This window comes from Peromyscus californicus, unplaced genomic scaffold (genome assembly GCF_007827085.1).
Source record: "Peromyscus californicus insignis strain IS unplaced genomic scaffold, ASM782708v3 Scaffold_19__1_contigs__length_69161282, whole genome shotgun sequence".
Taxonomy (NCBI): Eukaryota; Metazoa; Chordata; class Mammalia; order Rodentia; family Cricetidae; genus Peromyscus; species Peromyscus californicus.
The window spans coordinates 24,951,473-24,979,140 of NW_026294491.1; the positions used below are offsets into that span (position 1 = coordinate 24,951,473).

Consider the following 27,668-nt stretch of genomic DNA (forward strand, 5'->3'; position numbering starts at 1 on the left):
AAAAAAAAAAAAAAAAAAAAAAAACACCAATGCACATAAAATAAAAATAAATAAATTATAAAAAATAAAAAAAATAAAAACTAAGTTGATGACGGCAGACCAGATGGCTTTGGGAGGTGGGCACAAGGTCTCATAATGTAGCCCAGGCTAGCCTGGAACTCAGAGAATACTGGGATTAAAGGCGGATATCATCATGCCTAAATCAGATAGCATTAAATTTGGTTTGATTGAAAGCTTTCTCAACGATCTTAAACATTCTAATTATTTATTTGGGCAAGGTACAGATGTTCTTGCAGTTGATTTATTTCTCTTAATAACTTAGACTTAAGAATCTGAGATTAGGCCGGGCGGTGGTGGCGCACGCCTTTAATCCCAGCACTCGGGAGGCAGAGCCAGGCGGATCTCTGTGAGTTCGAGGCCAGCCTGGGCTACCAAGTGAGTCCCAGGAAAGGCGCAAAGCTACACAGAGAAACCCTGTCTCGAAAAACCAAAAAAAAAAAAAAAAAAAAAAAAAAAAAAAAAAAAAAAAAAAAGAATCTGAGATTAAATCATCTACAGTACTTACTAAAATAGCTGAGAAATGCAAATTAAAATCTGAAATACATCTTTCCTAATTCTGGGGAAAAAAATGAAGCTTAAAAAAATAAAAAAACCCAACCTGCTCCCATCAGTGTTGGTGAAACATATAAAATACAGATACTCCTGATAGAAGGAAAAAAAAATACATGCCTTAAATCCCAGCACTTGGGAGGCAGAGGCAGGCGGATCTCTGTGAGTTCAAGGCCAGCCTGGTCCACAGAGCGAGTTCCAGGACAGTCAAGGCTACACAGAGAAACCCTGTCTTGGGGGTGGGGGTGGGGGTGAGGCTTATCCACAAAATGGATTAGACAGTTATAGAATCTTATACAATACAATGGGCAAATGCTTAGGATGTAGTTTTAAAATTAAAAAGCATAAAACAAATTGTGCATAATATAATCCTAATTGTTTAAAAAATATTTTGCACACACATAAAGGACTGACAAAGACAAAACAAAACCCGACAAAGAGGTGCTTTTCGGAAAGATTTTAATTTTATTTATTTACTTGTTTTTATGCAGCTGGGATCTTGCATGTGTTAGGAAAGCGTTTTAAAGTTTTATTTGATTATTTACTCTGAGACAGGGGTCTCTTGTAGCAGATGATGGCCTCAGAATGGCTATAAAGCCAAGGATGACCTTGGACTTGAAATACTTCTGATTACTGCAACTGCAAACACGAGCTAGCACATCTGGCTTACACAACACTGGGGTGGAATCCAGGGCTTCATGCATGCCAGGCCAGCACTGTACCGACTAAGCTACGTCTCGGCCTCAGGGCTAAGTTTTAAATTGTGATTAAGATCGGCTATCTTCAGCAGGGCAGTAGTGGTGCTCCCCTTTAAACCCAGGGCTTAGGAGGAAGAGGCAGGATCTGAGGCAAGATCTCTGAGTATGAGGTCAGCCTGGTCTACAGACCGAGTTCTAGGACAGCCAGGGCTACATAGAGAAGAGAAACCCTTTCCTAAAAAGCCAAAAAAAAAAAGAAAGAAAGAAAGAAAGAAAGAAAGAGAAAGAAAGAAAGAAAGAAAGAAAGAAAGAAAGAAAGAAAGAAAGAAAGAAAGAAAGAAAGAAAGAAAAAAAGAGCCTGTACCTGATGAGCTATCTAGAGCACCATATTTTGTTTTGTTTTGTTTATTTTATTTATTTATTTTTTTTCTTTCAGTATTGGGACCTGAACCCAGTAGTCAAGATAAGGCATCAACACTTATTCTGGAGTGACTGTGGTTAAGCTCAACCTCCTCAATCTGTTTCATGCTTGGCAAGTATTAATTGCTCAATTAACATGAACTATTATTATGAGTGGGAGTAAATTCAGGGAGCATGGTAGACAGTGGTGTAGCAAAAATTGCTTTCTTGGTGACAGTACAAGTCAATAAATATTGATCCCCAAAGGGCTTGGATATTTATCAGATTACAGGTCCCCAGAGAGCGGAATGAAACATGACTAGACTGAAGCCAATCCTGCTTCCTAGGAAATGAAGCCACAGCCACTGATACATGGTCTATGCTGTCCCACCAACTGTAAAACCGTGCAGAGGACACTAGCCACCCCACCTTTAAACACATGGGCTCCGTCATTATCCTAAGACAGCTTTTGCTTCTCTGGAATTGATTTCAAAAGATCTGCATGAAGCAGTGTTGATGGTGCTCCAGGCTACCACACTATATCATCCCTAATCACACCTGTACATATTCTTATCAGAGAATACCAAAACAGGCACTCATCTTTATCTGTTACATTCTATACACCCTACGCTCACAAGCTCTGACCCGACTATCACACTTATGAATCTAGTTTGAATTTGTTTAGAGAGGATTTTTAAAAACAGATTTATTTTCATTCTTTTTAATTACGTGCAAGTATGTTCATTAGCATGTAGGTATATGCATGTGAGTGCAGGTGCCTGAGGAGGCCAGAGATGCAGGATCCCCTGGAACTGGACTTAAGACAAGCTGTGAGCCACCTGAGGTCTTGGGAACCAAACTTGAAGAACACCAAGGGCTCTTAACCCCTGATCCCTCCCTCGAACCCACTTAGGAAGCATCTTATGGAAAGTTTTAAGTTGCTGATGTAATAACCTGAATAGAAACTAGCAAAATTAATTTTTATTTTTATTTTATTTATTGAGACGGTATCAGTATGTAGCTTGGTTGGCTGCAACTTGCGATATAGACCAACTTCTTTGAACTCACAGGATCTACCTGCCTCTGCCTCTGAGTGCTGGGAATAAAAGCATGTAATGTACTAACACACCCAGCACTTTTTAATTTTTACATTTATTAGTGTATATGTGTGTGTGTGTGTGTGTGTGTGTGTGTGTGTGTGTGTGTGTGTGTGTAATGTGTGCCCATGCGGAAATGCATATGCTATGGCACACATATGGAGGTCAGAGGAAACTGTGGAGTTCTCAGCCTGGAGTCTGGTCATCAGGCTTATGCAGTCAGCACTTGACCCCACTGAACTGTCTAACTAGACCTCGTTTTTTTTTTTTTTAAATAAATGTAACAGTAGAATCTTGCTACGGCAGGCAAGTATGGGAATAATTTAGTATACCTGGGAATCTACTTGGTTTGGGCTATGAACACCACCCCCAGCTAATAATGTTTTGGCAACCTAGCTACTTTATGTTCAAGCACTGTCTACACCCCTCTCTGAACAAGGCACATAAGTATAGTCTAATTTTCTCTGCCCCTAACAAGCATTAAACAGAGACTGTCTGTATTCAAGTATATTCCCAATGTAGCCTGTATTAAGAATGTAAAAGAAATTCGGCCAGAACTAGTTTTGGGTACATGGCAGGAAGGCAAAACTGTGTCCTCTAATAACCTTTTAGGGATCCTCCCCTATTTAGCATCTTATGACTATGTATAATTAGGCATGCATATGATTAGTGGAAGGGACATGTCCAATAGGAAAAGTAAATATGTGACCTAATCTATCAAGACGTGTATCCCTTTCTAATCAGTATCATAGCTCCACTTGGAACTGACTGACTTACTCTGCTATTGCTGTAAATCTGTGTGCGTCATTATTTCAGTCCTTTGAATAAGAGGCCAAGATTCTGGAAACACCTATCTAGATCGTGACCACTGGTAACATTACAATCTCTAAAATATTTGATGTAAACTGGCCTACTGTGTGTTAAAGACACACAAAGAGTTAAAACTTACCAACTGATTCCCTTCCCGTCTGTTTTCTTAGTCACTAATGCTTTCCAATAATCATGAGTGCTTTTAATGATGTCAACTGCAAAATCCTGTAATTTGAAGACAGGCATTAGGATGGTAAAAAGGGAGGTATTTTCCCATCACGTATAATTTCTCAAAACTTGATCCTACCTCTTTTGAGTCGGGAAGGGACTTAACAGAAGAGTTTTGTTAAAAAAAAACGAAGAGAACACTTACATAAGCAAAAGGCCAAGACTATCTTGCATCTTTAGAATTGTCGAATATGAGAATTTTTGGGGTGGAACTAGGGATCGAGTCCAGGGTCTTTTTTTTTTTTTTTTAAAGATTTATTTATTTATTATGTACACAGAAGAAGGCGCCAGATCTCATTACAGATGGTTGTGAGCTGCCATGTGGGTGCTGGGAATTGAACTCAGGACCTCTGGAAGAGCAGTCGGTGCTCTTAACCTCTGAGCCATCTCTCCAGCCCCGAGTGCAGGGTCTTTTTTTTTTTTTTTGGTTTTTCGAGACAGGGTTTCTCTGTGTAGCTTTGCGCCTTTCCTGGGACTCACTTGCCCAGGCTGGCCTCGAACTCACAGAGATCCGCCTGGCTCTGCCTCCCGAGTGCTGGGATTAAAGGCGTGCGCCACCACCGCCCGGCGAGTGCAGGGTCTTAAGCATACTAGGCAAGCACTCTACCACAGACATACATCCCTGGCCCCCTTCTTTCATGAATCTTTAGATGGGAACAGCATATTTTAAATGTAAGTCTCAATATAAATGGTCTAAAGCTCCAGTTTTGAAAGACACATACCTTGTCTTTAAATTCTGCATTGAATGCAAACTCATTTTCTGGTTTTCCATCGGGAACCTTATACCTTCTAAACCAGTCAACAGTAGCTTCTAAGTAGCCAGGTTTCAGCCGTTCGACATCAGAAATATCTAAGGAGAGAGAAGAAACACATCACATGATGCATAAGTAATTTAGGCATTCAACAAAAATACCAATTTGAGAGAGACATGGGAAGGTTATGAAGAAGCCCAAGATAATATCAGAGGTGAGAAAAGAAAATCCTCCAGTATCTTTGAATAGCTTTGACATTAAAAACTGAAGAGTGGGGAATCAAGCCTGGCTAACTGCTATAGGATCCAAGAGAAATGAGTAGGGCTATATAATCAAACCAGTCTGGCAGGGAGTAAAATTTCTATAAAGGAGGTATGAGATAATAAAAAAAGGGAAGTTAAGGTTGTATGTCAGAGGCTCACACTCCAATTATACACCAAAAGACAAGAAAAGTAGACTCAACTGATACTAATGGATTACTATATTTTAATTAATTACAGCCAGGGCTACACAGAGAAACCCTATCTTGAAAAATCAAAATAGATAAGTAAGCCAGAAATGGTGGCACACACCTTTAATTCCAGCACTCAGGAGGCAGAGGCAGGTGGATTTCTCAGTACAAAGTCAGCCTGGTCTACACAGCAAGTGCCAGGATAGCCAGGGCTACACAGAGAAATTCTGCCTTGAAAAATAACAACAACAATAATAAACAACTAGTTGACTTATTTTGCAGCACTGGGATCTAATAATAATAATAATAGTTCCTGTTCCATGCAAGTAAGAGAAGCACTAAGAAGTCAAGGAGGACATGGTGGCATGTAGCTGTAACTCCAGCATTCAAGGCTGCTGAAGTAGTCGGATGTGGAATTCAAAGCTAGCCCAGGCTATAATAAGACTATCCTCCAACACAAAGAAAACGAAGCAATACAAAAAAATATGTCTTTAAAGCTGGGCATAATAGTGTTCACCTGTAATCATATCACAGCAGAGGTTGGAGGCAGAATCCAAAATTCAAAGCTTTACTGGACTACAAGAGACTCTGTTTCAGAGTTCCAGGAAAGGTGCAAAGCTACACAGAGAAACCCTGTCTCGAAAAATTTTAAAAAAAAAAAGGAAAAAAAGAAAGAAAGAAAGAAGAAAAGCTTTGGTCTAATTCATCCAATTTTTGACCTACCTAAAGAACAACCAGCCATGCATGGTGATACACGCTTTTAATCCTGGCACTCAGGAGGCAGAGACAGGTGGATCTCTGTGAGTTCAAGATCAACCTGGTCCACATATCAAGTTCCAGGCCAGCCAGAGCTCCATAGTGAGACCCTGTTTCAACAGCAAACCAACCAACAAAAGGATGGAAAGCTTGTGAACTGTGAAGTTACACTCATGGACTAGGATTAGAGTGCTGGCCTACATCCATGAAGCCCTGGGTTCCATCCTTAGACGGCATGGACCGGATGTAGAGGAACACACCTGTTATCTCAGCATTCAGAAAGTGAAGGCTTCAAGATCTACCCTCTGTAGAACAGTTCGCAAAACTTAGCAAAAACGTATTATTTGTTTTTTTTTTAATTAGATTTATTCATTTTATTTTATGTGACTATTGTGCTGGCATGTATGTGCACCACACATGCATGTTTGGTGCCTGTGACATCAGATTACCTGGAACTGGAGTTACAGATGATTGCGAGCCACAGCGTAGGTGCTGGGAACCTAACCTAGGTCCTCTGTGAGAGCAGCAAGTGCTCTTAACTGCTGAGCCATCTCTCCAGCACCCACATTACTTAACCTTGTAGATTTGTTACCGAAGACAGCACTCAGGATCAGCAAAAGGAAAGGACGCATGGGGACAAGCAGACAGACACCGCCTTAGGGCGACACGCAGTGAAAACAGCACATACCTTCGCCATGGCACTGACTACCCGGGGAGTTTTCAGGAGCCTACAGCTCTATTGCTGGGAACCAAAGTCCGAGTAAACCAGTGCTGAAACTGTGAGCAGCTCAGCTTTACAATCTGTGGCCAGAGCACACCACCAAGTACGCGTGAACACAGACCCTGACCAACACCGTCAGAGCTGCACCCCAGATGGTTAACAAATGGGCTAAATATACTCACTGGACCAAGTTCAAACACAGACCCTCTAACAGACAGCTAAACTTGTTATCATTGCACTGCAAGGACTATTCTCCCAGACACATCAAAACACAAAGTGTATCATTTCAAGGGTCCATGTTCATGAAGACCTTCCCTATCGATGATCTTAAGCACTGGCTGAGGCAGTATTTCTCTGATGTATACTACACTCTTAGCACTCACAACCAACAATGAGAGGGACTTATGCTCTGCCCTCGAGAGTACCATAGCTACATAAATCACTTGGGATTTGCATTAGAGATTTCTTTATCTTCCTCATTATTTGCTTATTTGTTCGTTCATTGATGTGGTCTCATGGTTAGTTATCTGTTCTGGGTTACAATCCAAAATTCCAGCGTGCCTCTTTGACAGATGCGTCATTCACTGCTTTTTAAAAGTATGTCGCCGGGCGGTGGTGGCGCACGCCTTTAATCCCAGCACTCGGGAGGCAGAGCCAGGCGGATCTCTGTGAGTTCGAGGCCAGCCTGGGCTACCAAGTGAGTCCCAGGAAAGGCGCAAAGCTACACAGAGAAACCCTGTCTCGAAAAACCAAAAAAAAAAAAAAAAAAAAAAAAAAAAAAAAAAAAAAAAAAGTATGTCATGACTGGTCCTACCGGTCGGTCTAGGTTTTTACCCTTTCCTTCCCTGTCCCAGACTTGGAATCAACCAGTTCTCCAAGGAGCCTTGACTTCTTTCTCACTGTAAAGGTTGTAAGAACCACAGATTTGGGTGCCCAGGGGCGGGGAGTGGGGGTGGGGGGTGATACCACTACCGAGAGGGTCTTCCAAACTCCCTTGGCTGACCAATGTGTGGATCCCAATCCACACCTATAATCCCAGCAGCTACCTGGGTGGACTCGAGACAATATTCTGCTGGCCTAACTTGGAATACATAACACCCTTTGCAGGAGGCCGGGGGTAGGGGGTGGGGGTGGGGGTGTAAAATGACATCTGGTTCCACTTATGTAGCTCACTGTGATCTCAGCTTGATTATTCTCTATAGTTGCAAAAGACCCTGAACTCCTGATCCTCTGGTCTCTGCCTCCCAAATTCTAACTTCAGGAGTATCCCAGCACACCTGAAAGTTGTCTACATTTTAACATCAGACATAGGCCCACAGGCCCTGACAAATGACCTTCAAAGGCAGGCAGGTCAAGAGTTTAAGGCCAACCTGGTTTAGGCTCTTTCAAACACAAATCAAAACAACTCCTCATGTATGAAGCTATGAGTCTGCGATAGCTTCGTAGATGAGGAGTTTGACAAACAAATATGAAGATGATCAAGTTCTACTCCGAGCTCTTAGCAAACAAACAGCCCAGCAAAGGCAGAGTTAGGCAGACCATTGGAACTTGCTGGCCAGCCAGCCTAGCCGAATTGGCGAGCTCTAACTCTGAGATAGGAGAGATCCTATCTCAAAAACCAAGGAGAGCTCCTAAAAAATGATACCCAAGGTTGACCTCCGGCTTTCACATGCTCAAGTGGCCCCCACACCCCAAAAAACCACCAAACCACATTATGGTGATATTTTATTTGTACTGAAATGTGATTTTATTCGTATGTTAATAAATAAAGTTGCCTAGGGGTCAGAGCTAATAGCAAGCCATAGCAGAAGTCTGGCAGTGGTAGCACACGCTCTTAATCCTGATCACATGACAGGCAGAGCTAGGTGGATCTCTATGTGTTCAAGAATACAGCCAGCATGGAGACACACGCCTTTAATCTCAATACCAACCATAGAAGACCTGGAGGTCTGTATACACGCCTTTAATCTCAATACCAACCATAGAAGACCTGGAGGTCTGTATAGATGGGCAGTGACGAGGAGGTCATGTGGTTGGGTTTACAACCAATGAGAAGGCAGAATAGAAAGTCAATAAAAAGGACAAACACACAGGAAGTAGGTCTCTTGCGGAGAGGTAGGACAGCAGCAACAGTCAAGGGTAAGAAAGGGTTTCCTAGCTCTTCACTACTGCTCTGACCTCTTGGGCTTTTAACTCTGAATTTGGCTCTGTGTTTCTTATTTAATAAGATTGTTCGCCGGGCGGTGGTGGCGCACGCCTTTAATCCCAGCACTTGGGAGGCAGAGCCAGGCGGATCTCTGTGAGTTCCAGGCCAGCCTGGGCTACCAAGTGAGTTCCAGGACAGGCGCAAAGCTACACAGAGAAACCCTGTCTCGAAAAACCAAAAAAAAAAAAAAAAAAAAAAAAAAAAAGATTGTTCATCTACACCACATGCTTCAAAATGGCAACTTTTATGATATGTGAGTATCTCAACACTCAAGAAACAAAAATAAAAACACTATTGTGGAGTGCTAAACTCCACCAGTTCTGTAGTAGAAAAAACAACGTCAGTGGTTAAATATGTCACTCCTCCGTCTAACGGTCTGAAGGTGAGTTCACAATTCCATTATCACAGGTTAGGTGTGGTGGTGCTTTAACTCCAGCACACCTTTACCCAGCAGGTGCGGGGCAGAGGCAACCCGATCTCCACATATGGTAAACATTATCGGGTTCCAGGACAACAGAGGCTCCATAGAAGACCCTGTCTCAACAACAACAACAACAGGAAGATTCCAAGACTTTAATCCACTCTCGAGATTTCCTTACTGTTATAATTGGCTGCATCTGGATCATCCACGTTAATGGCGATGACTTTCCAGTCGGTTTCGCCTTCATCAATCATAGCCAATATCCCCAGGACTTTCACCTTGATTATTTCACCTCTTGTACACACCTGCGAAATAACCAGAGTCAGAACAGAATCCTACCACAGGATGAAATCGAGGTTTTATTTTGGAGATAATAAGTAAGAAAGATGTCAACTTCTTTTCTGCGCTTAGCTGACTTCAGTCAAGTTTTCTTTTTTGTCTTTTTTTTAAAAATACTTTTGATTGCCAACCACGATGGCACACATCTTTAATCCTAGCACTCAGTAGGCAGAAATAGATGGATTTCTTCGATTTCAGCCAGCCAGGACTACACAGTGAGACCCTGTCTCAAAAAAAAAAAAATTATTATTTCCTTGTGATGGAGGTCAGGGCATGCACGTGGAGGTCAGAGGACAACTTTGTGGAGTGATTCTTTCCTTCCACTTTGACGTGGGTTCTGGGTATCCAACTCCGGTTGACAGGCTTCTCCAGAGCAAGCACCTTTACCACGGAGCCAACTCGCCAGCTCTGTTTTTGAGACACAGTTTCCCTGCATAGTTCAGGATAGCTTAGAATTTGCTATCCCAAGCTGGCTTCAAACTTGCAATCCCCCTGCTTCAGCCTTCCAGGTTCTAGGATGACAGATGTGTCACCATGACCAGCTCTTGATGTTTTAACAGGCAAATAAATATTTAATACTCCTATTCAGGTTGAAAATAGGATATATAGGACCTGTGTTCTTTCTTGTTTGTTTGAGAGAACGTCTCTCTGCACAGTCCTGACTGTCTGGGAACTAACTCACTATGTACAACAGGGTGGCCTCAAACTCAGAGTTCTGCCTCCCAAGTTTTGAGATTAAAGGTGTGTGCCAGTACACTCTGCTCTGCATACTTTAAAAGGAAAAATAAATTAAGATATATTTCTTTTTATGGTGTGTTTTGTCTACATGTAAGTATATGTACTACATGTGTGCCTTGTGCTTGCAGAGGCCAGAAGAGGGTGTCAGACCCACCAGAACTGAAGTTACAGAACGGTTGTGAATGAAACTGAAATTAGGGGTACTTAATTTTTATACCATCTTTGATTGTGCTAAATAAGGCTTCTATGGCTTGTTTTAGACACACCCTTTAATATGCTGTATCTTTTATAGAAGCCACTAAATTAAGCCAGTCATGTCTTTAAATTTTTCACTTGCTGAGGTTCTGAGTTTAATCCCCAGAATCACAATAAAACAAAGACAGAAATTAAAAAGGTAACGTATTGGTTTGGGTCGCTAACTACTTTGCTGAGCTTGAGATCTTGAGTTTCAGAACAGCAACCCACTAGACAGAGGACGCCCACCAGGGCCTCGAGCATCAAAGGTTAGCTGGCTGGAGTCAGTCACTGATCATCCCAAATCCTTCAGCGAGAACTGGCTATTCCACTAATGATCATATTTTATTCACAGTAATTTTCAAAGCATAAACTCTGTTATGATTCATTAACTTCATTTTAATATCATAGAAAAATTCGATGTCATTACCTTGCTTCCAATTTCACAGACATCAATCGGGTCATTGTCACCACAGCAGCCAGTGTGCTTGTCACTGTGTCCTGGGTCTTCCCACGTCTACAACAAAGTGAGGGTTAGAGCTCAGTCAGACGCCCGCTGCTGACCACGGAGAATCGCGTAACACTAACCAGAAACATCACACGAGGCTTGATACAATATCAACCTCGGCTGTTTTTAAAATGTTTACAATTTCCATTTAAGAAACTTAACTACACAGAAGAATTTTAATACTGGAGCTATTATGCATATTAAGCTTCAAAACAGAGAATGAAGCTGGGGGTGTCAATACATGCCTTTGATCCCAGGAGACAGAGGCAGGAGGATCTCTAGAAGTTCCAGGCTAGACAAGGCTACATAGTGAGATATCATCTCAAAAACCCAAACAGCAAAACCAGAAAACGGTCCTACTTAAGAGCAAGCAGGTCAAGGTGTGATGGTGCATGTCTGCAATCTCAGCACTTGGGGATTGAGGCAGGAGGATCTCACGTTCCAGGCCACAGAGGTCTTGCTGAGCTACCTAGCAATAAATACCCTGTGTCAAAAACTCTAAGGACTGGGGCATGTAATTCTGCGGGAAAGCATTTGCCTAGCATGCACAAGGCCCTGGGTTTGAGCCCGAGCACTGACAATAGAAAAACATGTTGATTAACTGTTCTAGGCACGTACTCTATCTGCTATCAGCTGGAGTCTCTTCAAATTAATTTCTACAACACAGATGAGGAGGCAGTAAGCCTCAAACGGAAATGATACCCTCTGATGTTGAAAGCATCGTTGCTGGCTAGCAGCCAAGGCTGAAAAGCTGAAACGACTCGCTCTGAAATTGCAGGCCAGAGGCACAGCGGAGCATCTCACAAACAGCAGATCATGTGCTGCCAGGTGTGAGACGGAAAATGCAGCTGTTGTTGGGGTCTTTTATTCCTACTCAGAATACAACTGTGACTTGGAGTTGCTTCCCTTTTGAGCTGCAGGAAAAAGATCAAAGTGAAAGGGTACAAAGGAAGACCACTTCCAACGCTAGGAAGGCAAAAGCCAGGCCCGGGAAGAAGCTTTTCCGCACTGTTTCCCCACAGGGGCCACACTTCAAAGCTAAATACCCAATCAATTGGAAGTGCAAAGTAAAGTGCTGTAATTGGGGCAGACAAATGGCTTTGTGATTACTCAACAAACCACATGAGTCTGACCTACATTTTAATAACTTAAGGAGTTTCACAATGTTTCCACTTAATAATTCCACCTAATGATGAATAAACCATTACCCACAGGAAAAAACTAAATTGAGTATGTGTTAAGTGTCTCAGGATCAAACGGATGTCCTTTACTAATAACAGATATGAGTCTTTTTGAGACAGTGTTTCTCTGTGTAGCCCTGGCTGTCCTTGAGCTCGGAGACCCATCTGCCTCTGTCTCGAGTGCTGGGGTTAACGGTGTGCACAGCCACCACCACCTGACTACAGATGAAGTCTAAGGACTCTTCATCCAAACACTAAGAAAGAACCTACTATGTGCTGGGGTTAGGTTGACTGTTTAAGAAAACGGGAGCTCATCATTAGGATGCCACAGAGTGACATCAAGAAGAACCAAGCCAGGGCTGGAGAGGTGGCTCAGAGGTGGCTCAGAGGTTAAGAGCACTGGCTGTTCTTCCAGAGGTCCTGAGTTCAATTCCCAGCAACCACATGGTGGCTCACAACCATCTGAAATGAGATTTGGCGCCCTCTTCTGCCTGCAAGCATGCATGTAGGCATAACACTGTATACATAATAAATAAATAAATCTTAAAAAAAAAAAAAAAAGAAATCTTTGAAAAAAAAAAAAAGAACCGAGCCTTACATGTAAGGGCAGTGAGAATGCACACGGGCATTAAGGCTCTGTTTTTCCAAATAACTGGACAGGTTGTATCTGATTTATGTCTCAGGGGAACAAAGGAGACTAGTGTGTTTGGCACCAAAGTCTGGTGTGGGTTTTTTGTTTGTTTGTTTGTGACAAGAACCTTAGGCTGGTTAAAAAAAAAAAAAAAAAGACTTATTTATTTTGAGTGCTCTGTCTTCCGGTATGTCTGAATAACAGAAGAGGGCATCAGATCCCATTATAGATGTTCTAAGCTACCATGTGGTTGCTGGGAATTGAACTCAGGACCTCTGAGCAACCAGTGCTCTTAACCACTGAGCTACCTCTCTAGTCCTCAGGCCGGGCTTCAAACTCTTGGTCTTGCTTCAGCCTCTGGAATGCTGAGATTGTATGTGTATGTGGTATGTGGCTAGAAATCAAGGCTTTTGTTGTTTAATTCCATTTTAAGTTATATTTATGTTGTGGGGGGGGGCACGTGTGTGCCATGACACACATATGAAGGTCAGAGGACACTCTGTAGGATTTGGTCCTCTCCTTCCACCATGGGTCATGGGGATCAGACTCAGGTTGCCACACTACTCAGGTAGGCATCAACTGCCTGCCAAGTCACCTCACTGGCAGAGACAAGCTCTCACCATGTGGCTGTGGCTATCCCAGAACTGGCTAACTCGACCAGGGTTTCCTCAAATCTATGGCAATCCTGCTAGGATGAAGGATGTGTGCCACCACGGCTGGCTAGAAACCAAGGCTTTAACCACTAACACATCCTCTCTTTGACTTACCACACTTGCTACTAGATCTATGAAGAATGTAGGGTTTACAACCAGTCCACAGAAAAAGAAACATTTCAGAAACATATTCCCTTTAATCTTGGAAATTAGTTGTTCAATGAAGCATTAAAATGTTTAAAGTAATTCTCCTGCCCAGTGCTTTTCTGCTCCATGACAGCAAACATTTTTTGCATTTAAACTTTTGATCAAAAGTAAGTTAAGTGGTGGTGCACACTTTTAATCCCACCCTTGGGAAGCAGAGGCAGGCAGACCTCTGTGAGTTCGAGGCCAGCCTAGTAGTGTACAGAGTGAGCTCCATAGGACAACCAGGGCTACATAGAGAAACTGTCTTGAAAAACCAAACAAAAAAGTCCATTTTCAGCCAACTCTTGGGGGCATACCTGAGGGATGGCACCGTAGTTCCAGATGTATCCTTTATAAGGGAACAGATTGGCAACATACCGAAGTTTTCCTTTCTTCACGTCTTGCTTAATGGGATTTAAAGGGTCCTTTGTAGCAATCTGGAATAAATGTCAAATGGTTGTGAAATACTCCTCGAATAAGGATCTGAGGACACAATCACCTATGGATGTCCCCGAATTCCATCTCAAAGATCTGTTTCACCTCTCACATGTTGATAACTGGACTAAAGGCTCCACAGTTAACTACTATAGAAAGTACACTTGTGTACGGCAACACTCAAGAGAAAAAGAACACTTACTAATTCCAGAAAGGAAGGAGTACTATGGGCTGGAACGAATACCAGCATTATAGAGAAAGTATTGTGCTGGCAAGATGGCTCAGCAGGTAAAGACAGCCGCCACCAAGCCTGACCACCTGAATGTGATCCCCAGGACCACGCCTATAAGGCATCCTCTGTCCTCCACATGTGTGCAGTGGCATATGAACACCTACACACATATATAAGCTAAAGTCTTTAAATTCTTAAAAACAAATGAATGTAACTAAAAAAAAAAACCAAAAACCAAGAATTTTAAGAAAAGTACAAAATAAATATTATCCAACCTCAGTATTCCTTTCTACTATTCAAACATCTGAAAGTCTGCAAGTGTGGTTACTGTTTTTTAAAAAAAAAAATCTAAGGGAGCTAGGCATAGTAGTGAAGGTCTTTAATTAATAATCCCTGCACTTGGGAGACAGAGGTAGATAGATCCTTTAAGTTAGATGCCAGTCTGGTCTACATAGAGAGACCCTGTGTTAAACAACAACAAAAATCCCAAGTGACATAAGATGAGTATCAATAAGGAAAGGCAGCTATGTCTTCAGCCATCAGAAAGAAACAAAATTCAGTCAGGCAGTGGTGGTGCATGCCTTTAATCCCAGCCCTTGGGAGGCAGAGGCAGGTGGATGCCTGTGAGTTCAAGGCCAGCCTGGTCTACAGAGAGAGTTCCAGGACAGCCAGGGTTACACAGAGAAACCTTGTCTTGAAAAACCAAAAAAAAAAAAAAAAAAAAAAAAAAAAAGGGAAAAGAAAAAGAAACAAACAAACAAAATTCAACAAAAGTCAGAGAGTGCTTCCTGGCTGAGATGCTAAAGAGGAGTCCGTGGTAGGTTTAGGGATGGGGAGACAGTTGGGTGTGGCCACACGTGCCTGAGGGATCAGCACTGGGGAGGCTGAGGCAAGAGGATGGAAAGGAATCAAGACCAGCTTGGGTTACACAGGGACAGCTGCATTGCAAGAAAACAAGGAAAGACAAGAAACAGAGACGCGAACAATGACACTGGCCTCGCTCGGGGCCATCAGAGGCAGCATCCTGGGGAAGCAGTCTGGGGCATATTTGTTGTTACATGGGTAAGTTTAGCCGGAACAGAGAAAAGACTGGCTGAAGCGGGAGACGTACCTGGGAAACACATTGAGACTGGATAATAGGAAGCCAGAAGTCTAAATATTTCTCATCTTTAAGCAAATCGGTTTGGCTATATAAAAACTAATAAGCTGGGGGCTGGACAGACCACTCAGCACTAAGACAGCTTACTGCTCTTGGAGAAGAACCCAGTACAGTTCCAACACCCTTGCTGGGCAGCTCACAACTGCCTGTAACTTGGGTCGCAGCAGATCCTACCCCTTTTCTGGCCCCTGAAGGTACCTCAACATACAACATGGCATGCTCACAGACACATATATACAAAATAAAATTAATCTCATAGAAATAACTAATGCACCAAGTCTGATGACCTCTCTTACCTCCATTTTAGCATTTGACCAGCGTGGAACCTCCACCACCATGTGGAATACATCCTGGAAAGACAAGAGACTGTAGAAAAGCGGAACTCATCCGTTCTTAGTCAGTGTGTCCACACTCTGTATCTTTCAAAGTTAAATGGTTAATTCTGACAACAGAAGTTAACGAAATTCCAACAAAAGGTGGGAGAGAGAGAGAGAGAGAGAGAGAGAGAGAGAGAGAGAGAGAGAGAGCAAACACAGGAACACATTATAGTATAATCAAGGTGGCAGGTACATGGTCACTTACGGTATGTAATTCTGGGAACTTTCCTATGTTTTAAATTTTTCATAATGAAGTATTTGGAATTTCTCAAAAGAAACTTTCCTGGAAGGAGGGGATAGTTTTTAAACAAATATAAGAGAATTTCTCTCTCTAGAATAGGCTGTCTTCAGGAAAGTCACCTCCAAAGGCTGCTGCTGTTCCCTGCAGTGTCCCGTATTACTCAGGAGGTGTGGGACAAAGACAAACCCGAAACCAGCCCAGTACCTGGGCCTGCTTCAAGTTCAGTGTCAACATTAATCAGCTGGATTACTGACATGATTCTCAAATTCAGCCACTTTCTGAAGTCCTTCCAAACAGAACTAGAAGCTTGACATTAACAAGAGGAGCACACACTGATATTTCAGCTGGTGGGGGCTCTCGTATAATTACAGCTTAAACTGTATAATACACTACGGTGAATGATATATTCACAAGCAAAAATCCCTAGACGCCAACAGCTTACAAATACACACATCAAATCAAATATGGATTTGACAATGGCACTTTAACTGAAATGGAGCGTCAAGTTGTCTGAACTGTGATTTCTATCAAGAAAAAAAAGACTTTACATGAAGTATTTCAGTTTACAGGCTTTAAGAGGGTGCATATGAATCAATCTGCAATTGCTCTTTAATAAAAAGCTTATCTGTCAGACAGGTGCAGTCCGAATTTGTAACCCCAGCACAAGGGAGGCAGGAACAGGAGAATTACGAGTTTGAAGCTATCTTGGACCACAAAAAGGACAAGCGTTTCAAAAAAACGAAAGGAAGGAAATAAAAACAAAGCCCTGGGTTTAAGTTTCCCGCAGCAATAGCCCGAAGGCTCACAAGGCGGCGCTGTTGCAGCATGAAAGATTAATGGAGACACTCAAGCACTTGGTTGTTAATTTTTCCTCCCCGCCACCTCCCCAAGGAATGGCATATAATGCCTGGACACGGCAAATGCCTGTAAGCTTCACACTTAGGAGATGGAAGTAGGTTCAGAAGACCAGCCTCTGCTACATATTTAAGTTCAAGGTTAGTCTGGGCTGCATGAGACCCTATCTCAAAAAATAAAAAGCAAAACCACAGAAAGAATTCACTCCTGTTTAAAACAAACAAACAAACAAAAACAAAAACGTAGTGCCTGGCAGTGTGAGCCTGTGACAGCAGGAGCTGGGAGTTCAAGAGCGACAAGCAGAGCAAGATCAGAAAGAGCTGAATCACTAACCAGAGGCTGGGAATGGCACTCAACACGTTAACGAAATTAAATGACAAATACACACAGATGCTGAAATTGCCTACTATCACAAACTATAAAAACAAAAAAGAAAAAAATCAGTAGAAAAAAAATCCTCAGAAAAATGGTAAGAAAAGAATTCTACTGCAAACAAAAGCTAAACACATTTTAAAAAGCTGGGATGTGGCTCAGCTGCTAGAGAACTTACCCAACATGCATGGAAACCTGGGTTCCATGCCCAGCACTGGATAAAGCAGACTTGATGGCGCATGCCTATAATCCCTGAACTTGGGAGATGGAGGAAGGAGGATCAGAGGTTGAAGGTTATCCTTGGTTACAGGTTGGAAGCCAGTCTGGGCTACATGAGACCCTGTCTCAGAAACAAAAATTTTGAGGGCACTTGATGCACTGAAGTTGGTAGTGGGCTTGCCTTGCATGAAGGAAAGGCCGCCAGGGTTGGACTCTTAGCAGTTCATAAACCAGGTGTGGTGGTCCATACCTGTAACTCCAGCAAACGGGAAGCAGAGGCAGCTGAGGTCATCCTCAACTACACGGCAAATTCAAGGGCAGCAGGGACTACATGAGACCATGCCTCAAAAACAAATAAGTGCTGCCCTGACCGCCCACCTCCAGAGTTTGAAAACTATCAGAAGAGCTCACACTGCATTTATAAGGAAATGCTCCTGTCCAATCACGGTACTTGGTCTTGATTCAAGACAGGGTTTGGCTACGCAGTCCCAGCTGGCTTTAAACTCAACTTCTGCCTCCCAGTGGCTGGGATTATGGGACTGCGCCAGCCACCATGCTCAACCTGAGGATGGCGCTCTTACAAAGGTACCAGGCTCCGCCATCTCTGGAACGTTTCCCTTACTCACTGCTCATTGAGAGACTCGGGATTTTAACCCTTAATCTTCAGTCTCTTAGGATTATGTTATAGAAGGCTAGGCTCTAAGTAGTTAAAAGTGAATCCCAGACTGGAGAGATGGGCTGCTCTTCCAAGGGACCGCAGTTAGGTTCCCAGCACCCACACGATGACTCACAGCCATCTGTAATCCAGTCCTAGGGGATCTTCCGGCCTCCAGGCAGGCACCAGGCACACATATGGTGCACAGACATACATGCAGGCAAACACTCACACACATTTTCTAAAAAACTAAACTAAAAAAGTAAATAAGTTTCTGAACTATTTTGTTGATAAGTGTGAGAGTCTACTTGAGAAAAATATGATGGCCAAAGTTGACACTGTTGTGCCGCCTACTCATCTGGAGTTGTAATTTAGAGCATTCTTCTGTGACTGCCATACCTGCTGATATTTTTGTAGAGTACTATAGAGACTTGTTTTCTTAAGAAAAAAAAAAGTAATTCAACCAAAGAAAATGTGATATATACCGCCAGGCTGTGGTGGCGCACGCCTTTAATCCCAGCACTTGGGAGGCAGAGCCAGGAAAATCTCTGTGGGTTCAAGGCCAACCTGGGCTACAGAGTGAGCTCCAGGAAAGGCGCAAAGCTACACAGAGAAACCCTGTCATGAAAAACCAACAACAACAACAACAACAACAACAACAACAACAAAAAAGTGATATATACCAATATATCAACCAAGCGACTACTGCTCAACAAATTGTGTTCAGAGTCAAGAGAGCTAACCTATTAGAGTAAAACCACAAACACACACACAAAACAACAACAACAAAACTAAATATGCACACCAAATTTCCAGTAATACAAGCTGAGTGTCCCCTTCTGAGAACTGTTTGGACCAGGGCTGGTGAGATGGCTCCTGGGATAAAGGTGCTTTCCAGCATGACAACTTGAGTTCAGTTCTTGGAACCCACGTGTTAAGAGAGAAGGATTCCCACAAACTGTCCTGACCTGTACACCTGCACCATGGATTGGTCATTCCTGTACATACACGCTTATGTAAATAATCGTAAAGATGGTTGGGACCATAAATGTTTCAGATTTCAGAGGTCCTTAGCCTTTGATATATTTGCACAGGCTTTACTGGGTCAGCACATCTGATCCAGTAATTCAAAATGCTCTGAAATCTGAGCCTCCCTGAGTGTTCAGTTTAGGGATACTGGAATGGGGCTCCTTTGTCTTGTGATTCAAGTTCTCACTTAGGCTGGTCAAACTCACCCCAGTAGTGAAAAATACAAATGGCCATCGGCACCTACATAAAGAAACAACTTCATCTGCCATGAGAACTAAGATCAAGCCCCTGTTTCCTCTTCAGAAATACTATAGAATGATTGACATTTGCTTAGATACTCTAACCATATCTTTTATTCTCTTCTTCACAAATCAAGCAAGATTTTGTGTTCTCAGTTGTCAAACTTGCCTATGATTTGTAATGACTAAGCATTTAAGCAGCAGTCTATCTAATTAAAAGCTTGACTTTTTTTTTTTTTTTTTTTTTGCAATGGAATTAAAGAGACAGCTTCGTATTTTATACATGCCCACCAAGAGCCTGGAGAACAGAGTCAGTACTAGTGTTTAACATGAGCACTGGAGACAAAGCCCAAAGAAACACCAAACTTCTAAACTTGGTACCACCAAGTCATGATAGCTGGGCATTTATGTGTGGATTTTGGCTGGGTGTGGCAGTGTATGCCTATAATCCTGGTGGGAGTAAATAGAAACTCGGGGACCTGAGCCAGGGCTATCAGTAGTTTGAGGTCAACTTTCACTGTATAGAATAGGCCTCATCAAATTGCCTCTAATCCGAGCTACTCAGGAGGCTAAGGCAGAAAGACGGTGAGATCAAAGTCTGCCTGGGATACAGAATGAGCTATGCTACTTCATAAGATCCTGTCTCAAAAATAAAAAGAGGGCTAGGGATATAGCTTAGTGGTAGAGTGTATGCCCATCACAGTGTAACAACACCCTAGGTTCTACTCTCAGTAGCAAGAGGAAATAAAATTCAAAACCAAAACCAAACCCAGAATCAAACTGATCTTTATCTACCCAGTGTTCCATACTGTTTATACCAGGTTGAGTTTTACATTGTTCTGAGTTTGTTTCTGTTATCTCGGATGGCCTGCCTTAGAAGATATTCTCAGTGATAACTGCTTTTAAATTTGAACCCGAATTAGAGACACAAAGGACATTTCTGCGATTAACAAAACGAATCAAAATTAAGTCAATTCCCTGGCCTTCCTCTTTACTGTCCACTATGTTTGGACAGAATCCAGTAGGACACCTGATTTCCAAGAATTTCCTGATCTCGCTGGCCTCTCTCTGTTAGCTAACGTAGAAGCAAACCCAGTATTTCAGGACTGAAAGGTCTGACATGGAATAGAAGCTCCAAGTCCTTGGACACTTTTCTGCAGAGGAACTGAGCCATTAAAGTATACTGTCACTTGTTAGGGGGATACCCTCACAACCTACAACTACACACAAAAACGACTCACATACACTTACATTAGAATCTGGGGGTCAGGAAGAGGCGGGGAGATGTCTCATGAGGTAAGGGCACTTGCAGCACAGGCTAGCAACCTGAGCCGGATCCCTGGAACCCACCCAAGATGGAAGGAGAGAACTGACTCCACCAAGGTGTTTTCTGACTGCCACATGTGCACTGTGGCATTTGGGTCTTCCTACATACACACACACACACACACACACACACACACACACACACACACACACACACAGAGTACATCTTTTAAGTTAAAAAATAGACTAAATTACACTCTTCTGTATTAGGTTAGGTTGCTTTTTTTTTGTTGTAATCTAAAATAACATCTGTCACCCACACCCGTATTTGTATTTCAATTAAATAACTTCCTTAAAAAAAAAAAAGAACCTTTTCCGGCTTCTTGGGCAGTACACAGAAACTGGAAGGCCCTTATAGTCTGAACATTGTTGAAATCCAGTTGCCACAGGAGTCTTTACTCTTATGAAAAAGATTCTTAAGTAATCACATCACAGACACAACAAGTGTGCAAGACCTCACTGTCTCTGAGAAATGATGTTCTGCAGGACACCAAAATGTCATCTCCATTTCCTATTTTGGAGTGTCTTGAAAAATGCTGTACAAGCAGGAGCCACAACCATGGTGATCGTTGGCTAGAACACTGTCCAGCCACTTGTGAACACGGAAAACCAGCTCTGTATCAAGACCCTTTCCTCCTCAGCACACCCATGTGTAGTAGAGTATTTTATGGTGTGTTACCTTTGTTTATGTTGCATTTGTTTAACTCTGTGAAGCTGTGTTACTGTGCCTGTCTAAAACACCTGATGGTCTAATAAAGAGCATAGCAAGGCAGGAGAAAGGCTAGACAGGGCTGGCAGGCAGAGAGAATAAACAGGAGGAGAAATCTGGGAAGAGTGTTGGCGATCTAAGATCTAGCAGCCAGAGAAGAGGGACTCCAGGCGCCAGCCACCCAGCTACACAATCAGCAACAGAGTAAGACTTACAGAAGAGAACGGGAAAAGCCCAGAAGCAAAAGATAGCTGGGATGAGTTAAGGAAAGCTGGCTAGAAACAAAACAAGCTAAGGCCGGGCGTTTGTAATTAAGAATAAGCCTGTGTGTGTGATTTATTTGGGAGCTGGGTGGTGGGCCCCCCAAAAAGAGTAAAATACCAAAAGCAACAACAAAACCCATGGGCAATGAATGGCACCATCAGTCAACCCAGACTCCATTTCCTATGTCTTCATTAGCTCAGACGGGCCTGAGGTATTATCGTGAAGCATGCTACAGTATGGTGTGAATGCTACTAGAACATACATAGATAATCCATGCCACCAAACAAGACAGTTCAATGGGGGGGGTGGGGGGGCGGAGGGCTCAGCAATGCATATATCAGCTTTCAGGAAATCATAAGGAACAAATCAGAGAACTTGAGTAAATACAACTGTGAAGCTCCCATGGGGGAAGACATCCAATTAGAGGTCCCTCCTGTAACTACAGTACGTAATTGGCCTTGTTTGCTCCACTGCCTCCAAAGGGGGGCCTAGGTCAGACAGGATCCTCTGAAGCTACCCACAAATTGGATTTCTTGCCAGTTTGCCGGGTGTCAGCACACTTCCTAGTAGAAGTATAGCTCAATGCATACATCTATTTCTCTCCTTTTAACTGTAAAAAGGTTATTGTGTGTATATGTGTATGTATGTGTATGTGCACATGCACAGACACAAATGTACAGGTCAGAAGTTGGTCATCTTCTTCCAGGACAAGTGTTCATTACCACCCTCACCCATCTCACCACTCCTATAGATCTATTTCGAAGAAAACAGTAATGCTTTGAGAGTGAGGTGAAGATTTTACTCTAACAGTATTATTCAACATCGGCTATAGAATCCACATGGATTAGGTATTAACACCGAGCTAAAGGTCACTCAAGGTCTGTGAGAAGACCCAGAGAGTAAAGGTGTATGTCACCAAGTCTGAGAGCCTGGGTTTGGTTCCTAAAACCTATGTGACAGAAAGAGAGCCAACTCCTCCTGCATGTCATCTTCTAATACACACAAGCGCACACACAACCCACCAGCCTCCAACAGATAGGTAGGTAGGTAGGTAGGTAGGTAGATAGATAGATAAATTAATTAATTAAATTAAGTTCAATGGTGAGTGCAACTTTTACAACTCAAAAGGCTTTGTCTTTCATGCAACCCATACTTCCTCAAGGAAAGGCTGAAAGGTATAAAAGCAATCAGAGCTCTAGTGTGTCAAGTTCCTGTACAGTAAAATCTTCTCCTGCCGTAATAAACATAAAAACCTAAGCTGGTTTTTTCTTTGTTTGTTTTCAACTGATCCTGGTTGGTCTAGAACTAGAGGCAATCCTCCTGTCTCACGATGAGATTATAGGTGTGAACCATTATGCCCAGCCAAAACTGAAAATATAGACTGGGAATAAAGTCAAGCAATAAAGAATTTTCCCAGTAAGTATGAGGCCTTAAGTGTGATGCCTAGTTATTAGTGAGAAAAAAAAAATGGCAATGTACTACCAAGGACAATAAATATTTAAAGCCATAGACTTCTTTCCGAGGAAAGTAAAGATTCTTACTAACTTGTGGTAAACCTACCAATCTGTGCTAAAGCCAGATGTCTGCAGTTCACTGGCGTGTACAAGAACAGCCATTTCTTTTCAGAGCTCTGGGGACTTACCTTTCTTAGCACTGTTTGCAAATTCACTAACCTACTAAATTGTCCTGTACTCACGGAGTTTATTTTTACTGTTTCATAAACATCCCACCATCAAAATTCTGTGCTACCGGGTTCATTGGAAACCATTAACACAGTAGGAAGGTTTCAGTCCCCAACACACATGCCAGTGTGACCCTCCACCCACCCGCACAAGCAGGCAGGCAGGCAGCTTAAACACTGCTTCTGTTCCTTCCCCAACTTCTAGCAGCTTCTTTAATCTAATGATATACTTTAATACTGACTTCTTACTTACTCAACGAACCTTTGGCTGACAGCAGATGAGGCATTTCAAGTGTTTACTGAGATATAAGTAAATTCATAATATACAACTAGGGAACTAATTAAAGAGCCCATGTCTGCTGGATGTCGTGGCACATGAATTTAATCCCAGCACTCTGATGGCAGAGGCAGGTGGATCTCTGAGTTCTAGGCCAGCCTGGTCTGCACAGTGAGTTCCAGGACATCCAAGATATATGTAAAGAGATCAGAAAGAGAGAGAGAGAGAGAGAGAGAGAGAGAGAGAAAGAGACCATATTCAAATGACATGAATTCTTACCTTTTCTGCATAAATTGGAACATCATGAAATGGAGAAATATACTGTCCTTTCTCATTTTCTGAAAAATAAATAAGAAAAGCTGTTGTGAATGGTTGTATTTCCAAATGCACTTTTGACACCAAGATTTTCTTCCTATACCAGAAAACCAGAACAAAACAAAAAACAAGGGGCTGAGGATATGGCTCAGTGGTAAAACAATTGCCTAGCACTTACAAGTCCTTCAGTTCAATCCTCATACCAGAGGGGGAAAAAAACAAAAAAATAGGAAACTGCTTTCCAGCTGAACCTGGTAGCTGCATGCCTATAAACCCAGCAACTGGGAAGATCAGGAGTTCAAGGTCATACTTGTCCACGTAGTAATAAGACTGTAGCCAACGTAGGCTAGGCTACATGAGACCCCGTCTCAAAAATACCAAAAAAACAAAAAACAACAACAACAAAAAACTGAAACAAAACCAACCAGCACTGAGGAGAGAGAAGGAGCTCTGTGACTTTGAAGCCAGCTTGGTCTACACATCAGTTCTATAGCATCCGGGGCTAGAGAGGGAGAGATCCTGTTTAAAAACAAACAGCTAGTGCATATTTTACATTCTCCAAGCCCTCTCCTGGACCAGGCTTTCAGCCCATGTGCTCTTTCTGCTTACACTCAGCGTTAATTCCTATTATGAGAGCAAGGACCTCATTGTATTTATTCCTCTCACCCCCAGCCTTGAAGGGCTTGCTATATAAAAGATGATCAAATTGCTTCTGACTGATCTTATTACAGTTAACTGCTTTGGTGAAATACCCGCAGGAAAGGAAGGAGACGCACCAACTTATTAACTTAGAAATTCATGCTGTTTTAAGTGACACTTCAGATCTGCTTCAACATTACAACTTTCCTTAAGAATGATCTAGTCACAATAACATCTTCACAAGCAATTTCTATATCCTAGAACTATCATTATCTGAAAAGTAGTTTTAGCTCAAGTTGGTGGCATATGCCTATGATCTGAGCTTTTGAGAGACTGGGGCAGGAGGATCAGGAATTCAAGGTCATCCTTTGGCTATATAGTAAGTTTGAGGCCAGCTTGGACTACCTAAGACGCTGCCTCAAAAAATAAATAAGAAGAAAGTAAATGTAGTTTTAAAACTTCCTTAAAGCTGGGGATGTAGCTTAAGCAACCAAAACCCTCCCTTCCGTTCTACAGAGAACCTAAGAATCTGTCCACACTATTGCGCTCCCTCATGTCTAAGAATCAAAGTAGACCTTGAACATCCATTATCTCCAGGATCCTCTCCATGAGTTGTGACTCTGTAATCTATCACCAAGCACACCTCACTTTTTGACATCTGTCACCCACAAGGTTCACATTGAGAATCTTGCTATCAAGTTACCTCCTCACCCAAAACTCCAAAATTAATCCCACAATGTCTCAAGTTTAAATGATTTTGTGTAGGGCTGCACACATCACTGTCCTCAGCTCAAACTGGACAGTTTTATCTGTTTTGAAGAGACTGGAATATGTAACACGATAAAGAAAAGAAAAATTATTTCTAATAGGAATGGATGCCGTCAGGTTTGGTGCCTGGGCCTATATTCTAGTAGCTGGGAAGTTGAAGCAGGAGGATGCCAAGGTTGAAACCAGGCTGAACTGACCAGGAAAACCCTGTGTCCCCACCCCCATCCTAAAAAAAGAGGAAAAATACCAAGAAACTATTTTTGTTGTTGTTTTGTTTTTCGAGAAAAGGTTTCTTTATGGGACAGCTAGGGCTGTCCTAGAACCCACTCTGTAGACCAGGCTAGTCTTGAACTCAGAAATCCGATTGCCTCTGCCTCCCCAGTGCTGGAATTAAAGGCATTTAATTCACTGCCCTTGAAACTCATCATTTTTAAAAAGCTTAAAGAACCAGAACTGGTTAAATTACATAGTGGTTCTAAGTTATTGGTATTTCTTACGTTTCAGACAGTCCCTTTGATAAACTTTAGCCTAGTCCAAAGTCGAAGAGTGGCTTTGTTCTCCACTAACAACCAAATACTCACCGCAATACATTATCTAAGCTAAAAACAGGAATGTGTTCTGTACATATAGCTTGAAGACAAGTGATCCGCCCAAAGGGTCACTTTAAGTTCCACTGATAAATTCTGGAGCCAACACTATTTCCAAAGTTCCTACAAGCTTCCCTTATTGTTTAATTCTGTAATTAATTAAAATGAGGCCCACCCTTCCTGGATTTCCCCTGGTGGTTTAAAGCTTTATTACATGTGTAAGTTTAGGAGTTCACTGTCCCTTTCGCTCCAAACCAGACTTCGATTTGCTAGGCACTTGAACATTCTTTCCAGGAGTCTTTACTGCCCTGTCCTTCATTCACTCAGACCTCGATACCCCTGTCCTTCCCTTCCGAATAAACCATAAAGAGGTTACAAAATGGAAGGCCTTCGTTAGCACCATAAATGTGTACCGAGAAGCTGGGGGCTGGGCTAAAGAGAAACCCCAGATAGGTAGCTTCCAGGACCAACAAGGCAGAAGGTGGACGACCTGGAAGGCAGAGTGCTCCACCTTTCTGAGTGCGGGGCAGGGGATAACTACTACGTCGGGACTCGGGTCCCTGCACCGGGGCTAAGAACCTGGCTGTTCCCCCTCCTGCTTCTCAGATGTAACGTCACCAGTCTGCCTGGGGAGGCAAAGCTTTCAGTTTCCTTGGGAGCACTCCCAGCCATCACTGCTTCGAGATGGTTCACGGCGCACCAGCCAGGAGCGCTGCTCCTCGAGGGCCGAGCCGGGCCTCAGTTTCCCATCTCTACAACACCGGGGAGGGGTCGATCCCGCTCGCGATCGAATTAAGGTCTTGAGGAAATCGCCGCCCTCCCGCCCCGCGATGCTCTGAGGACAAATCCTCTTACGGTGACTGTTGTCACCTCCGGGCACCTTCTTAGGGTGACTCAGTGGTTTCCCTTCCCACGTGGCCCCAGTTCGGATGTGTTGGAGGGAGCGATCGCGGTGGGCACTGGGATGGCGGCCCTCGCTGGCCCCCCACCGCCCGCTCGCCGGAGGGGAGGGGAGGGGACGCGCCCCGCCCGCCCGCCCGCCCGCTTGCTCCGAGGGGTCGGGAATGAATGAGCGGCCGGGCCGCGCGCCGCCGCCGCCGCCACTCACTTAGGAAGACGCGGTACTCGAGGGTGAAGGGCGCGGCGCGCTCCTCGCTGCTGAAGCCATTCATGGTGTCCGAGACGCGCCGCCACCGCTGCACACAGCCACACAACCACGCAGCTCCGACACCCGGGCAGCCGGAGGAGAGGAGAGAGCCTGCGCCTGCGCACAGAGAGCCTACCCGCGGGTCGCCGCGCCGGGCCTTTAATACGCTGGGCTCGGCTTGCACCCTGCCCCCGCCCCGCCCACTTGCGCAGGCGCACTCGGCCCGGCGCCCCTCCGCACGCCCCGCCCCCCCAGGACCGCCCCTGGCTCGCAGCCTGGGCCACGTGGCCGGCGCCGGCTGCCCTCTGGAAGCTGTCAGCCGGTTAGAGCACCGATTACCCCTCGGGACGCACACGGGGCGCTCACCTTTGACTCCGCTCACACCCTGCAGAGGAGTTCCTTGTCTCCGGAGGCCTTGATAAGCCACCTGCTTCCCACGCAGTCTTCATTAAAGCTGAGGGTTTGGCTGACCCGGCTCTGAAAACTGGAGGCTGTGACTTGCTGGCACGTCTTAGAGCTGCCAG

At 43.5% G+C, this 27,668-nt stretch overlaps 1 protein-coding gene across 1 annotated transcript in view; it reads right to left on the reverse strand.

Moving 5' to 3' along the window:
* The window catches only part of Ppa1 (inorganic pyrophosphatase 1), a 31,368-nt gene extending 4,061 nt beyond the window's left edge, over positions 1-27,307 (reverse strand). The window contains exons 1-8 of the mRNA XM_052744887.1: positions 27,106-27,307; positions 23,968-24,026; positions 15,741-15,794; positions 13,936-14,055; positions 10,890-10,976; positions 9,327-9,453; positions 4,564-4,691; positions 3,753-3,838 (exon numbers count right to left, since the gene is read on the reverse strand). Coding sequence (XP_052600847.1) covers positions 3,753-3,838; positions 4,564-4,691; positions 9,327-9,453; positions 10,890-10,976; positions 13,936-14,055; positions 15,741-15,794; positions 23,968-24,026; positions 27,106-27,169 — 725 coding nt within the window. The 5' untranslated portion in view covers positions 27,170-27,307. The remainder of the gene's footprint in view (positions 1-3,752; positions 3,839-4,563; positions 4,692-9,326; positions 9,454-10,889; positions 10,977-13,935; positions 14,056-15,740; positions 15,795-23,967; positions 24,027-27,105) is intronic.
* Between the last annotated feature and the right edge of the window lie 361 nt (positions 27,308-27,668).